The 14,118-nt window shown below is 50.3% G+C and overlaps 2 protein-coding genes and 1 long non-coding RNA gene across 4 annotated transcripts; 1 reads left to right on the top strand and 2 right to left on the bottom strand.

Annotated features, from left to right (window-relative positions):
- Positions 1-211: 211 nt before the first annotated feature.
- Positions 212-2,909, top strand: LOC112887182 (dnaJ homolog subfamily B member 4-like). The gene is made up of 3 exons (XM_025953290.1): positions 212-485; positions 581-960; positions 2,286-2,909. Exons 1-3 carry the CDS (start codon positions 327-329, stop codon positions 2,719-2,721), a joined length of 975 nt encoding a protein of 324 aa, XP_025809075.1. The 5' UTR covers positions 212-326; the 3' UTR covers positions 2,722-2,909.
- A 2,736-nt stretch (positions 2,910-5,645) lies between these two features.
- LOC112884040 (probable 2-oxoglutarate-dependent dioxygenase At5g05600) lies at positions 5,646-10,031 on the bottom strand. 2 transcript variants are annotated; one of them, XM_025949349.1, is made up of 3 exons: positions 9,013-10,031; positions 8,463-8,803; positions 5,646-6,068 (listed from the first exon to the last, which is right to left on the bottom strand). In XM_025949349.1, exons 1-3 carry the CDS (start codon positions 9,495-9,497, stop codon positions 5,734-5,736), a joined length of 1,161 nt encoding a protein of 386 aa, XP_025805134.1. In that variant the 5' UTR covers positions 9,498-10,031; the 3' UTR covers positions 5,646-5,733. The 2 variants fall into 2 exon arrangements, with proteins under 2 accessions (XP_025805134.1, XP_025805135.1); XM_025949350.1 differs by having other exon boundaries at positions 5,667-6,068; positions 8,463-8,796; positions 9,013-10,016.
- Positions 10,032-10,843: 812 nt separating this feature from the next.
- On the bottom strand, positions 10,844-11,314 carry LOC112883907. Its single transcript, XR_003226993.1, has 3 exons — positions 11,248-11,314; positions 10,957-11,160; positions 10,844-10,886 (listed from the first exon to the last, which is right to left on the bottom strand). It is a non-coding gene; the product is annotated as an uncharacterized LOC112883907 (long non-coding RNA).
- Positions 11,315-14,118: the final 2,804 nt, after the last annotated feature.

Here is a 14,118-nt window from a genome sequence, read left to right on the forward strand (position 1 = left end):
CAAAATTTCGCTGTTTATTGTTGAAATGATCAAGAGTTTAAACCTCGTAGTTCTTTTGTATTTTTATTGGTGCGATGTCGCTACTTTCTGTAGAATCTAAGCAAATTTCTAAAATTAAGAATATCTAGATTTCTCATGAACAGTTACCGAATCGCCATTTTTATTATATCCGTAGGAACAAGGATCGAAGATCATTGAAAATTGGGGAGATAAACTCGAACCAAAAACTATCAGAGCGAACCACCTGCCAACCACCAGCCAATCCCAAAAAGCCCTCGGGAGAGAAGCTCAGGAGCAGCCAGGACGCCCGCCGGCACTCGCCGCCGATGGGGGTGGACTACTACAAGGTGCTCGGCGTCGGCCGCGGCGCCACCGACGACGAGCTCAAGAAGGCCTACCGCCGCCTCGCCATGAAGTACCACCCGGACAAGAACCCCTCGCCGCAGGCCGATTCCCTCTTCAAGCAAGTCTCCGAGGCCTACGACGTCCGTACCAATCCCTCGCCGCCGTCCTCCATTACCGCCGCCGCGGTCGAGAAACCCATCTGCTTAGGCTCCCTCTTATTGTCCCCACCCCGCAGGTGCTCAGCGACCCGCAGAAGCGCGCCATCTACGACCAGTACGGGGAGGACGGCCTCAAGGCCGGCGCGCCCCCGCCCTCCGCCTCCACGCACGGCGCCGGCGCCCACGGGTTCCGCTTCAACCCGAGGAGCGCCGAGGAGATCTTCTCGGAGATATTCGGCGGCGCGTTCCCGGGGGCGGGTCCCCGAACCCCAGGCGGAGGCGTTCCCCCCGGGTTCCCGGGGTTCGGCGGCGCCGCTGGGCCAGGGGAGGCGTCCAGCGCGGGGTTGCAGAGGAAGGCGCCGCCGATCGAGCGGCAGCTGGCTTGCAGTTTGGAGGACCTGTACAAGGGCGCCACTAAGAAGATGAAGATCTCCAGGGATGTCCTTGACGCCGCCGGGTGAGATCGCTGATTCCTTGTCCAATTTGTTTGCGGTGTAATACAGACTTGCGACAGGTTTTAGTATTCTGTTCTTCTGTAAAGATTGATTCAGCAATTCTGAGGGTTATAGTTGGGCTCAGTAGAGACTTAGTGCTAGGTCGTGCCTTCTACTGGATCTTTTGATTTGGCTTGCACATTGGACATGCTTCTTTATCCTTTTAAATAGAGCTAGCACATTAGAGTTTTGAGGCAGGAGACAGTGAGGAGCATGATAGGAGAGGCTGAAGGGTTTAAATTCCAGGTCTCGTAAGACAAAATACGTGGGGATAATATACACAGTGGCTTCAGTAAGGGGCTAAAAGTTCGAGCTTCTGTCCTGAACCCGCACACTGTACAAATATATTAGAGCATTCAGAGGCACGCAGACTTTGATAGCTGGGCTTGTACAGTTGACAGATGATTTTGTGAAGATGACTGGAGGTGGACAGTAGTGATTAATGTCAGAACTGATGGTAGATCTCTAGTGGCACAGTGTTTTCTTGTGATATTGCTGTATTGTGGTTATTACTTCCTACATATTGTGTAACATGTTCAGTTCCAATGTGCCTCGAGAAGTAGAGTATTTGGACTTCAACACATGTATACTGATGGGAGCTCTTAAACTATGAATATGTGATATATTACTCTGTTGGAATGAAGCAACTAAGTTAATGGAAAAATAAACTGTTTTGTACAAACTTGAGGGACCTGTGATCTGATAAAATACAACTTTGACAAGGTGGCCACTGGACCTGTAATTGACTGAGGCTAAAAATAAGATCATCTATAATATTGAAACACAGGTTGCTTCCAGTGGGTTTTAGAGCAGCAATGTGTGATGTTTGTCATAATGGGGGCAAAGCCACTATTTGAAGTAGGTTCATAACAGGAATGGAAATATGGAATGGATTGTGATAAAGTGTCATCTAAACAAATTGCAAAAAGATCATAGTGCTTGGTGCTTTGGAAAATACGAAGCTTAAGACAATATGATGTAGATGCAGTCTGTTTGTTTCCCTCTATTAAGAAACATAACATATTAGGTATATGTTTTATGTGATTAATGGTTATTGCAATTGTATTGAGTAGTGGTTTAATGATTACCAATTTGTTCCCGTGTGCTGGATGTATATTATGCGTTAATTTATTATGTCAAATTGCTAGATTGGATCTGGTAGATTGAAACTTCAAATGATTTGTCTTATGCAAAGCTTTGAGTTTTTAGCTCTAAGGAATAGGCAAGCTCATTGTTTTAATGTCTTGTTTCTTCTTTTTTGAGAATATTTTTCATATTTTTTGTGAAGGAAACCAACAACTGTTGAGGAGATCCTGACGATTGATATCAAACCTGGATGGAAGAAGGGCACAAAAATCACATTTCCTGAGAAAGGGAACGAGATGCGCAATGTTGTACCATCAGATCTAGTGTTCATAATAGAAGAACGGGCACACCCCAAGTTCAAGAGAGATGGGAACGACCTTATTTACACACATAAGATCTCTCTTGTGGAGGCATTGACGGGCTGCACTGTCCAAGTGACCACTCTGGATGGACGAACCCTGACTATTCCCGTGAAATCTGTTGTCAGTCCTGCCTATGAAGAAGTTGTGCAGGGAGAAGGCATGCCAATCACAAGGGAGCCTTCTAAGAAGGGGAACCTGCGGATCAAGTTTCAGATCAAGTTCCCCACTAATCTAACGGCTGACCAAAAGGCAGGGATCCAACAGCTTCTGTCTTAGCCTAGTTGTACAATATGAGTGTGTTTATTCGTTTGTGGAGCAGTTGTAGTGACTTTAGCTGAACATAATATCACTTTATTCGTGCTAGTGTTGGTGTATTCTATCGTAGCTATTGCAAGATTATGCCAAGTGCTAACCTGCCGCTGGAGTTGAAGCTATTTGTCTCATCTCCAGATTCAGTTGTGTCATTGTATTGGCATCAGTCTCGCAGATTATCTGATGCTTCATGGTTTCTTCTAGTTCACGCTCGGTGGCTGTAGACGTTATTCAGATTATCAGCCGCTATGCACTTGTGACATGTCAGGGTACTGGTTCAGTATTGATCTCTGATACCTCAGTTTCCTTTAGGCATACCGAGTTCTTCCATGCATGGAAACAAATAAGTAGTTACTAGTCATGCGTTTCATAAACAGTACTGACTGCAAATTTGTTGCATCACCAGCAGATGCTGCTGTTCGCCAATAGAGCAGACTGGCTCGAGAACCTGGTGCCTATATGTTCCAAGGTAATATGCTTTCAGAAAGATCCCGGCGATCCCTGTCGGTGCAGGATTGCAGGTTGAAGCGAATGGTGATCTTCTTGGATGAGGTTTCTCCGAGGGGAAGCCGTCGTCGTCGCAGGTTCGGAGCCTGAGGCCGACGCCGCATCCGGCAGCATCCAATCGCCGGAATCCCCCGTGCTCCCTGAGAATACCGTCCAACACTCCGGTCTGCGCTGTCGCCGTCGCGGAGCCCAGGCCGCGCTGGCCCGGCGGTGTCCCCTCGCCGGAGTCTGCCGCGCGCGGCGGTGGGGAAAGGCCCCATCACCGGCGCCCAATTGCGGCGCCGTCGCGGGCCACACGTTGGTCGATTTGCCCGGGTGGCCTGCTGCAGAGTTATCTCCTTTCGCAGTCTTGCTGCAGCACTGTAGCAATAGTGACTCTGTACTTTGCTGTACGTGTTTGAATTCGCACCGTGTGATCTGTTGTTTAATTCCCCCCGGCTCGATCTTTTTTTTTTCTCAGGATCCGTCTCACTAGATGAGCTAACCAAATCAGCTCCAGATTTAAAATTAACAATTAGTACTCATGGAAGATTCTCAGGACCTCTGTTCCTAAAAAAATGTGTGTGCTAGTGTTGCACAATGACGCTTGTATGTATATGTATTTTTGCGGAAAACAATACATATCACAAATACAACCTCAGGATTATCAAAAGACTCCGTTTGATGGTTCAATGGCACGAGATTGCATCTGCATAGCTAGTTGGGCCAGAGGGCTCAGCGATCAGTTCATGGTAGCAGCCGAAATTAACGTCTTCACTTCTTTTTTTCGCCTTTTCGGCAGGTGGTGATAATGATTTCTGCATATATCATCCACCATCCAGTGGCTAAAAACGGGTATGCCGGGTGCAGCCGTACAGCAAGCTCATCAGGTCAGTGAAAGACTTGACTATGAAGTTGTGTTTTTTCATGATAAGGGAGTTGTTGTGTTTTCCTTCTAAAAATTACAGGACGATATTTATTTTTTACTCTAAAGAAAAATAATTTATTTTGTAAGAATTTTTGCCATGAGGAAATACCGTATCCTGAAGGGTATGCTACATATAAGTGAAGATGCCATTTTATGCTGGAGAGGGCCATCATAAGGATTTAAGTAAAGGCCAAAGAGCTATCAGAAAATGTGTGCATACAATATACTGCGGGCTAGCTGTATCTTTGCTTTCCCATTGGGGTTGTCAGGCCATGCCATCCTTTTCCATCGTCTTTTTTTAGAATCAGAAAATGATTTTTCAGGACATGCTGTATCAAATTTAAGGATTGCAGGTAAAATATTGGCGTATGCAATCAGGTTCAATATGTGTAGTCATGCCTAGCTGGAATCTGTGACTAATATTCATTTTCTTTCTGTTATTTTTTTATTTTGAAAAACACAGTAACCTAGTTCACTCACTTAGACATCAATTTGAGGACCATGGCGACTTACTTATGAATATGACCCACTTTCTTTTTTTTCATGTCTATACTTTTTAAATGGATTATATGCTGTTGGTAAAGACGACCAATCGTTTTCGTTCACGTGTGAAAGGTATGGGAATAATATTTAGGAAAATGATTGGTGGATACATTTGAAAGAACCAATCCGTATTTTCTTTCCGTTCTTATCGAAGCTACGATTGACTATGGATTCAAACTATGGTCGTTGTTGAGTAAGAGTAATGGAGTTTTGAATTTTGTTTCCCCTTTCCCCTTCACCTTGGTTGGCTTGCACATGTGAATAGTGTTTTCATAGTACGCCTAGACAAAGCAAACCGTTGGTATTCAGCCCAATTGGCATGCGACACTTGTGTCATGACCAACTCAAATATTCCTTTAGTTGAAAAATTATGGATTTTCTTGGAATCCCCTTTTATCTTTGCTCATGTTTTAAAGAAGATTGCTAACCGCAATTTTTCTTTTGTAAATTCAGTTGGATTTGTGTTAATTTGATATGCATCAAGGTTCGTTTCTTAGCATTGGATTTTTAGTGCAGAATTCCAATTGTCTGACCAAAATCATTGGGAAAAGGAATGTTTGAGATAAGAATAGATGTTCCATACAGAAAATTAATATTTTTTCCTCAAGAAGAACAAGGATCGAGATAGATGGTTGAATCTGGACTGTTGGATTGGATTTCTCGTTGAGAATGGGTTGACAGATAGGTAAATGGGTCGAACAATTGTTAGCCTAACACGTCATTTAATTTTTGGGCAAAAGATTTCTAAAAAACAACGGTTACGACAAGTTGAAGGATTGATTGGGAACGGGACAATAGGTGTCTGTGTGTGACTGTGATCCCGCGTGGAGTCTTCTTATTGGAGAGGCATCAGGTGTGGCAATGAAAGAAACAGATCAGTAACTAAGGACTAATAACGAATTCTTCATTTGATGATGAGAATCAAGCCCAAAATAATCGACAGATTTTTTTTTTGTTTATTATGACTCGGTCCGACCCCATACACCTAGACTAATAAACTAACCTAATAAACGAATTCTTCAATGAAATCTTATTATTTGTGCAGGCAGGCAGGCACGCAATGCTTGCGACGAATGCATGCATGCATCATCTATCTGGCTGCGCCGACGGCGGTGGCCTTGAGCGACTCGACCTGGCTCTTGCCGCGCGGCCCCTTGCGGCGGATGTAGAGGCGGTACTCGTCGAAGGTCATGGGGCTGTAGAGCGAGGGGCGCTCCGGCGAGACGAGCTCCGGCATGGGCGCCAGCGGGAGGTCGCTCCGGGGGTTGTAGAAGAGCGCCACCGACAGCCGCTCCTCCGCCGCGTTCACCGTCACCCGGTGCTCCACGCTCCGGTACGTCGCGTTCGTCAGCACCTACACATACATACACATGCAACAAAAAAGAACTATATGTTAATTAACATGGAAATACACATGCTCTCAAGCGTGCGTTGGGTCGCCGACGTCGTTCAAAAAGAAAAAAAAACAGAATCCTATCCGAAAATGGACGTGGGTTCGGTCGATCGGGACGACGGCAACTCCTCATGGTCGGTCTATCCGACCCAGACCAAACCAGGTCCCGGAGATACGGTTGCCGAACCAGATCAGACCGGTCCACATCGTCATGTAGTAGCACAGCACAACACTGAACACACAATAGCGAGGCAGCTCATGCTGTCATGCACACTCCCTACCGAGCTCAGCTGAGCCTGTGCAGGTCTGACCTAACAGAGGTAGCCTTCACCTGCATGGCCAGGCCACAATTCCAAGGGCTTTAGCGACCGTGAACGAACGGTGGTGGGCACGCACGCCCGTGCATTTTCAGACCGCGCAGCGCCACAAAGGCGCGAATCAGATTTGCTGCGGACCCTGCTGTGACAGCACACGCGACACGGTCACACGGCCTGCCTGCAGGAAAAAGGCAGCGAGCTAGGCTAGGCCGAGCACCCTGTGGAAAACGTGCGGTTTATTTCCACTTTCCGGTGGGGAAGAAGGACCGGCCGGCCGGCCGGCCGGAGATGCATGGCCAGCACGGCGCTGCACGGCGTCGGGACCAGCACGACCTGCCACTGCCGCAGCACGCAGCTCGATCGGTCTCTAGCGCGCTGGCTGTGGCAGCAAAGATTATCCGAAGATGAAAATGGTTTTCCAGCAAGAGCTCCAGGCCCAAACGCGCACGTTTCGGTTTTGCAAGCAGGGTCACGGATCGATCTGCAAGCAAAGATTCGGGCTGTTGGCTCCCCAACCAACGGATGGGGATGGTCCCAGCGCGCCCACCCCTGTCGGGCCGCACGTACTGGCACCGTTTCGGCCACGCAGACTAGTCGCCGCTCGCCGGTGCTGACGCATGGGCCGGGGCCGGCCGGCGAGATCGCATTGATGGCGGCAGCGGGCCTGCCGGCCGGCGTTGGCATGCCCTCCCTCTAGTACGGTTCTGGTTGGGTTGCGCGATCGCGCGCTGCACGTGGGCGCATGCCTATTTTGGGAAGCCCTGACTCCGGTGGGCACGGTGGAGGCCCACGGCTGGCAGGTAAGGTGCGCTATCGCCTCGTGACGCTTGCGGTCTGAATTCTCTCGCAGATGGGAATCTTTTCTTATTTCCAGTCGTTTTCTCTTTCTCAAAGCAATTGTGGAGCATGTTTGTTTTGGTTTCTGGAGAAGAAAAAATTTTCAAAGTTCATTTGGTTCAGATTGTTCAGCTCTACTACTTCCTAGCTTGGGCAGTGTAATTTTCTCTTTGTGCATAGTTGATCAGATTTTTCCATAGAGGAAGTCTTTTTTTTTTCTTTTTCTTTCCTGCCCTGTTCGTGTCTGCGTCAACAAACCTATTCTCCAAAAAGGTGATATGATACGATGCAAGCGATCAGATTCAGAAGGAGGTGGGGTCCAGCGCGCGCATGGACCGATTAAATCGCCCCGGAGTGTTGAATGGTCAGCGCGCAGATGCATCGGCATGCGTGGTTTGCATGCACGCCCATACGTAATTCGTATCCATATCATCAGCGTCAGAACATTCTAGCCACCCATGCTCGAAATGCTAGATGTGTGCTCGCTCTTTCATGCGTCAGAACACGTACGCCTGTCTATAGTAGTCATCATCTAGGCACCACACGCCACTTATCACCTCCTAGTATCTATTAACCACCGGCTTTGAGCATACACATCCATGTGGTGAAAATGGATGGCTTGGGAAAAGGCCACGGTCACTGTAATAACCCAATGGATCACTATGTGGTCTGTGGCAGCGACGTGCCTAGCTAGGTCAACCGTACTACGTGTTACCGCTAGCCGTAGCATCGTGTTCTCTATGAAAAGAGTAAAAAAAAAATGCGAGGCCGGCGAGCGAGTATTACTGGCCGGCAACGTGCTCCGATCCCCCGCCCGTTGCCGTAGCGCAGCGTCCAATCGCGACGTCGACGGGCAATGACCGGCCGTCCGTTTGTCAGATGGATGGCCGGATGGATATGGCTGGGGTTGACGAAACAGTCGCTGCTGTAGTAATTCGAGCACATGTACTGTGCCCCGTCACGTCCGAATCATCATCCGCTGCTGCCTATTTTCCGGTCGCCTGATCGACGGGAGGCCCAGCCGCCCAGGCCTGGTGGCCTCGGCCGTGCGGCCAGGGACGACTAGTCGCCGTGCGAGGAGCTCTAGGAGGATCACATGCGCGCCCGCGAGAAAATCGCAGAGGAAAAATGAATACGTGTGCCGGCCGTGCACACCCTGGCGATCGAGATGCTCGGAAGGGCCGGTCGGCGTTTCGCGTACCTGGATTTGGTCGCCGACGTTGACGATGAAGGCGTCGGGCACGGGGTCCACGGTGACCCAGGCGCCGCGGCGGCGCACCTGGAGGCCCCGGACGCGGTCGTCGGCGAGGAGCACGGTCATGCCGCCGGGGTCCGAGTGCGAGGACAGGCCCAGCGTCAGCTCCGGCTGCGGGCACCGCGGGTAGTAGTTCACCCGGACGCACACCCCGGCGCCCTCCGCGCCGCCGAACGCCTCCTGCAGCCGCGACGGCCCGGCGCCCAGCCCCAGCGACATCGCCGTCATCAGACGCCCGCACAGCGCCGCCACCTCCCGGCTGTACTCCTCCGTCGTCTCCCTGCTCGCTTGATCGCCGCAGCGGTGAAAAATTAAATCCATCCCGTGTGGATCATGAGCCAAAAGGAAATCATATGGAGTATTTTATTATTTCTCCATAGAGAATTAGAGATAGAGAAAGGTAGCGCTACATGTGTCACGTTCCGTATATGTTGTACATACGTATATGTATACGTATTTGTATTTGTATATAATACAAGCAAAGATGCGTATGTACCTGAGGTCCGGGGGGAGGTGTGGCCACTTGTCGGGGTCGAAGAGGTGGGGCGGGCGGACGTGGAGGAAGTAGTAGTCGCCCCAGTCGAGGACGGCGCCCTTCTCCACGCCCAGCCGGCTGCCGTACCCCTCGTACGTCGCCGGCGAGTTGGCGTACCGCTGCTTCACCTCCGTCGGCTGCCGGAAGAAGCCGCGCCACACGCCCCGCGCGCGCCGGAGGAGCTCCGGGGGCACGCCGTGGTTCACGGCCTGGAAGAAGCCCCAGTCGCGGCACGCCTCCGACACCGCCCGCGCCGTCGCCGGGTCGCTCGGCGACGACAGGTCCACCACGGGGATGCCCTCTGCCGTCGCTCCCCCGGCCCCCGCCGCCGCCGGGCGCTCCGCCTCCGGCTTGACGTAGCGGTCCGGGATGGTGGCGGCGCCGCTCTCCGACAGCGACTGCACCCGCACCACCGGCTCCGGCCACCCGGCTCCCGCGCCTTCCATGAGCGACGGGACGACCTCGCACCTCAGCTCTCGGGCCGCCGCCTACCTCTGCTCACTCTCGTCGGGATGCTCTGCTCACCTCGGCCGGATGCTCTCGCTCTTGGAGCGTTGCACTATTTATAGCTAGGATTCCAGTGACGACCGGCTTAGCTGGTGGCTGCCTATCTCCCTAGCAAACTAGAAGCTCTGGGAGAAATTGAAGATGCTGCATGGGACGACAAAACTAGCTGCGGCGGCGAGATCGATCAGAGCTAGCTTGTTTGCGACGCGCATGAATGGTGTGACGAACTCCAGGAACAACCAACAGGAGACTATCTTCTGATCTTTGCTAGATCAAACAAGGGATAGGATGACGACGATGATGAGAGATGATAGAGGAGCACATGTATAAACAATACTCATGGAGGAGAAGACGATGGAGAGAGGACAGGGTTGCGGCTCGGAAGAGGGCGTGTGCGCTATATATATTCTGGCCGGCAGTTTAGCTGATGCATGATGGCTGGATTAAACTGCTGATTAATCGGATAGTACGATTGATATACCCTGTGCGTCTGGTGCTGCTGATGCAGCAGGCGACAGCAACGCAGTAGCGGCAATAGCAAACGTGACTGAAATTCCGTTGCGCATGTGACGCCACTGCGCCGCAGGTCCACACCGCGGTGACGTACCCGTACGCGTACAAGGACGGTGCATACGGGTACATGTACTACACTACGGACACGGCTGATTTGCCGAGTGCCCCGGGCACTCGGCAAGACCTAAAGGCACTAGGCAAAGGGTTTGCCGAGAGCCCCACTCGGCAAAGGGCTCTCGGGGAAGCCGGGGTCGGCAAAGGAGCCTTTGCCGAGAGCTTTTCCTCGGGCTCTCGGCAAAGAATTTACTGAGAGCCAAAAGCGGCCCTCGGCAAAGAAAAGTGGCCGTCACGGCGCGCCACCGTGGACGGAACCTTTGCCGAGTGTCACCGTCAGGGCCACCCTGGTCGCCTTCTTTTCCGAGTGCCTAGTCAAGAGCACTCGGCAAAGAGGGCATCCAGAGCGTGCGCTGTTCTCCCTCTTTGCCGAGAGCCACTGGAGCCAGCACTCGGCAAAGCTTGTTTTTTTTAATAACCTCCCTATTTTCTCTCCCTCCCCGGTTGGGAAGCCTCCATTGTACACATAATAAAAGCATCACAGAGCAATATCGCATAAATATCACAAAATGTCTCATAATGCCACCAAAGCCACGTTCAATGTAGCCAAGTATATCACAAAGTACACAATGAACAATCAAAGTACATTCAATCAAAGTCTCAAATGCAAATAACTCCATCATCTATGCCGAAGGTGGCCAGTTGCTCCAGTTGGTCTGATTTGGAGAAATATAAGGATCATTGGAGGCCGCCGACTGATTCTGCAACATACAGATGAAATGTATGAGTGAAACGACAAAATAAACGACATATTGAACATTGCATACTCACTGAAGTAGAAAACGGATCGGTGGGTGGTCTAGGTGGGGTGACGAAGGGAGGTGGCGGAGGTAGACCCGTCGCGGCGCCAAGACTCTGAATGTACGCGAACATGCTCGCCATCCTCTGTCGGTCAGCCTCCCGCTCGGCCTCCATCTCCGCCCTCATCCTTGCCTCCAACTCCATACGTTCTCTCCTCTCTTCTTCCAGCTGAGCCTGCAAAATTTTTACCCCAATATTACAATAATACAAAAGAGAAGTTATGTAATATAATAGATAAAAAACGAATGAATAAGCAACAACCTGGAGTGCCTGGAGACGGGTCGTCGAACTGTCCGGACGAGGTCGGATGCCTGCGCTCGAGCTCATTTGCCGTGCTTTTATCTGAGATAGAGTCGGAGTAGAAGAGGAGTCGATCGCGCCGTCGCAAATCCAGTACCGTCCATGCTTCTTTCCTCCTTCGACCTTCATGACAATTTCGGCGTCAAGATCCTCCTGGGTCGGATCGTACTCTGGCCCGTGCACCTCCCTCGCCATCGATGTGTACTCATTGAGGCGAGTATAGATGCTCAGGTTGCTGTACGCCTCGGGCCCGTCCTCCGCGTCGTAGCTGACGCTGGATGTCGCTTTATCCTTGTGGGATAGAGCATACGCCATGAATTTGTTGCACTGCTGCCCTCCATGTGCCGCCGACTGCGAGAAACAAGATGATGAGAAATCATGCATAGTTGAATAACAACAAAACAAGTAAAGTCGCGTACCCATGCTTGGGCGTACTCGGTCAGGTTACGGTTGCCTTGGTGGTGTGGCACACCGGCCATAGTCAGACGGTTCTCACGACGCTCCTGGTGAAAAGCGTTCCAGTCGTCGGATAACCACTTAGCAACTATCTGCTGCCAGCACTCAGGAAAGTGGGCACACCAATGAGGAACCATCTACACGACATCAAGTAGAAGACATATTAGTAGAGGACATTAAGCCAACTTAATGTAAAAAGAAATCTAATTTTTGTATTTACCTGCAAGTACTGCTCCTCAGTCAACGTCATAGTTCTTGCTTGCGTCTTGGTGACTTTTGTCCAAGGACGACGGCGTGGTAGTTGATGATTGACTGGAGGCGCTGCTCGTAGAACATGTCGGTAACGAGCTTTTTGCAGCGATACTCGGCAACCACATCCACCTGCGCGTCCATCCCGGGCTGGAGTCTGTAGAAATCCTGCAATAAACATGATATATATATTTCAATCATATTATCAAGGATGTGCAACGAATGCGATATATTGATCACTTACCCAAAGCTCGCCCTTCACTCGCTTAGCCAAGTTGGGCCACTGTCTGCCGGCAACATCTCGCATGTCGGGGACGGCCCGGTAGTGCTCCCACGTATAGGCCGAACACGGCTCTCCGGCCAACGTGACCAGGCTAGGGAAGTGATCCCTAACCAGAAGACCCAAGATGCCATTCACATGGTGTCTGTGAGCACCAACGGGCCTCTGCACAACTATCCAGTTCCTGCACAAGTGATTGATAAAAATTATTAATTTGTACCACAAATTTGAAATTAGAACGTAAACAAGTACTGAAAACATGTAAATTTACTTACTTATCCCCTTGGGGAGCTATGATCGGGTGTTTTGCTTCAGGAATCGGTCGCTGGGGGAGACTCGCCGGACCTCGCTGGTAGACGGTTGACGAACTAGAGGCCTCCGTGCCCTCCTCGTCCGCCTGCTCGTCGTCCCCTGGCCCCTCCTGGTGGACCACCTCGTCCGCCTGCTCGTCCTCCCCTCCGGGAGCGCCTGCTCCTCCTCCTCCTCCGGCGGCACCTCCTCCTCCGGGAGCGCCTGCTCCTCCTCCGGCGGCGCCTGTGTTGTCGCCCTCCTGCCACTCCCCCTCCTCCTCCTGTAAGACGGTCCCTCAGCCGTCTCGGACGTCGGCTCACTGCTCCCCCTCCCCCCCCCGAAAACCTCTTGTAAAGGGCCGCTACACTCTTCTTCATCCCGCGGCCCACCATCTCTGGTGTAAGTACAGATAAATATATAATACATACTTAGATAAATGCATAAAGAAAATAGAACATAATTACGTAATAATATAGTCTTACATTGACTAAAAATATTCATCGTAGTCGGGATTAGCTGGATCATAGTCCTCATCATCACTATCAATCATGTCGTAACCAACAAGATCAGAAGACTCGGTGTCTTCATTTGCATTGTCTACTTGTAGTCGTTCTAGCATGTGTAAATCCTTAACGCTCTGCACCTCTTCCTCCTTCCCCGCATCATCAACCGCTTCAACTTCCATTTCATTTGCTTCGGTTAAGTCTATCTCGAATCGCCCTTGTAGCCCCTCTTCTTGAAAGAACTCTCCGTCATATATGTTTGGATCTAAGTTGTAATCATCATCGTTAGGGACAGGTACTCTACCGTGCGGTGATGTCTTGTACACAACATACCAACCCTTAAGATGCTCTTTGCTTTGACACGCATATGGGAGATAATAAACTTGTATAGCCTGTTGAGCAACAACATAGACATCATCTATGGTCATGACTGAATCCTGTCGAATTTCGACTAGCCCAACATTAGAATGCGTCCGTCTTATTGCTTGAGGGTCAAACCAATGACATTTGAATATCACGGGATTAAGTGGTTTGGAACCATAGTAGCTGAGTTCGTATATTTCTTCAATTCTTCCATAATACTCAATCCCATCAAGGCCGGGAGTAAACACCCCAGAATTTGTGGTCTTTCGATTGGGTCGACATTCCTCATGACTGCTTGTACAAAAACGATATCCATTCACGTCATAACCAGAATATGACTTGACCTTATATCCAAAGCCACCGGCCACCTGTCTCAACTCGGCACTCAAGGTCGCATCGCTAATGCCCTGCAAGTTCAAGTACGATTGGACAAACTAAGTAGAAGCAACTTAGAGTGAAAAGCTAAGTACGGGCTAGATTGGACCATACCTTCTGTTTGAACCAAGAAATAAAATTGGGGGATCCATTTCCTGCACCTTGTTTGAGCAGGGTATCTAATTCCTGCTCCGTGATATCCCTTGATTGACGCCAGAATTCTTGAATAAATTGTTGCATGTACGGTGTCACCTCGTCAAGGTTGGTCAAAACATACAGCATGATCTGACACCACTCTTGATGACTCAACATCTT

This window comes from Panicum hallii, chromosome 3, assembly GCF_002211085.1.
Source record: "Panicum hallii strain FIL2 chromosome 3, PHallii_v3.1, whole genome shotgun sequence".
Lineage (NCBI taxonomy): Eukaryota > Viridiplantae > Streptophyta > Magnoliopsida > Poales > Poaceae > Panicum > Panicum hallii.

Excerpts from the sequence above, each read along its gene's own strand:
- LOC112887182 (XM_025953290.1), top strand. The coding sequence starts at position 327 with ATGGGGGTGGACTACTACAAGGTGCTCGGCGTCGGCCGCGGCGCCACC. Across the intron at positions 486-580 it reads AAGTCTCCGAGGCCTACGAC|GTGCTCAGCGACCCGCAGAA; the intron begins GTCCGTACCAAT and ends CCCACCCCGCAG. Across the intron at positions 961-2,285 it reads GATGTCCTTGACGCCGCCGG|GAAACCAACAACTGTTGAGG; the intron begins GTGAGATCGCTG and ends TTTTTTGTGAAG.
- LOC112884040 (XM_025949349.1), bottom strand. The coding sequence starts at position 9,497 with ATGGAAGGCGCGGGAGCCGGGTGGCCGGAGCCGGTGGTGCGGGTGCAG. Across the intron at positions 8,804-9,012 it reads CACCTCCCCCCGGACCTCAG|CGAGCAGGGAGACGACGGAG; the intron begins GTACATACGCAT and ends GCGGCGATCAAG. Across the intron at positions 6,069-8,462 it reads ACGTCGGCGACCAAATCCAG|GTGCTGACGAACGCGACGTA; the intron begins GTACGCGAAACG and ends ATGTATGTGTAG.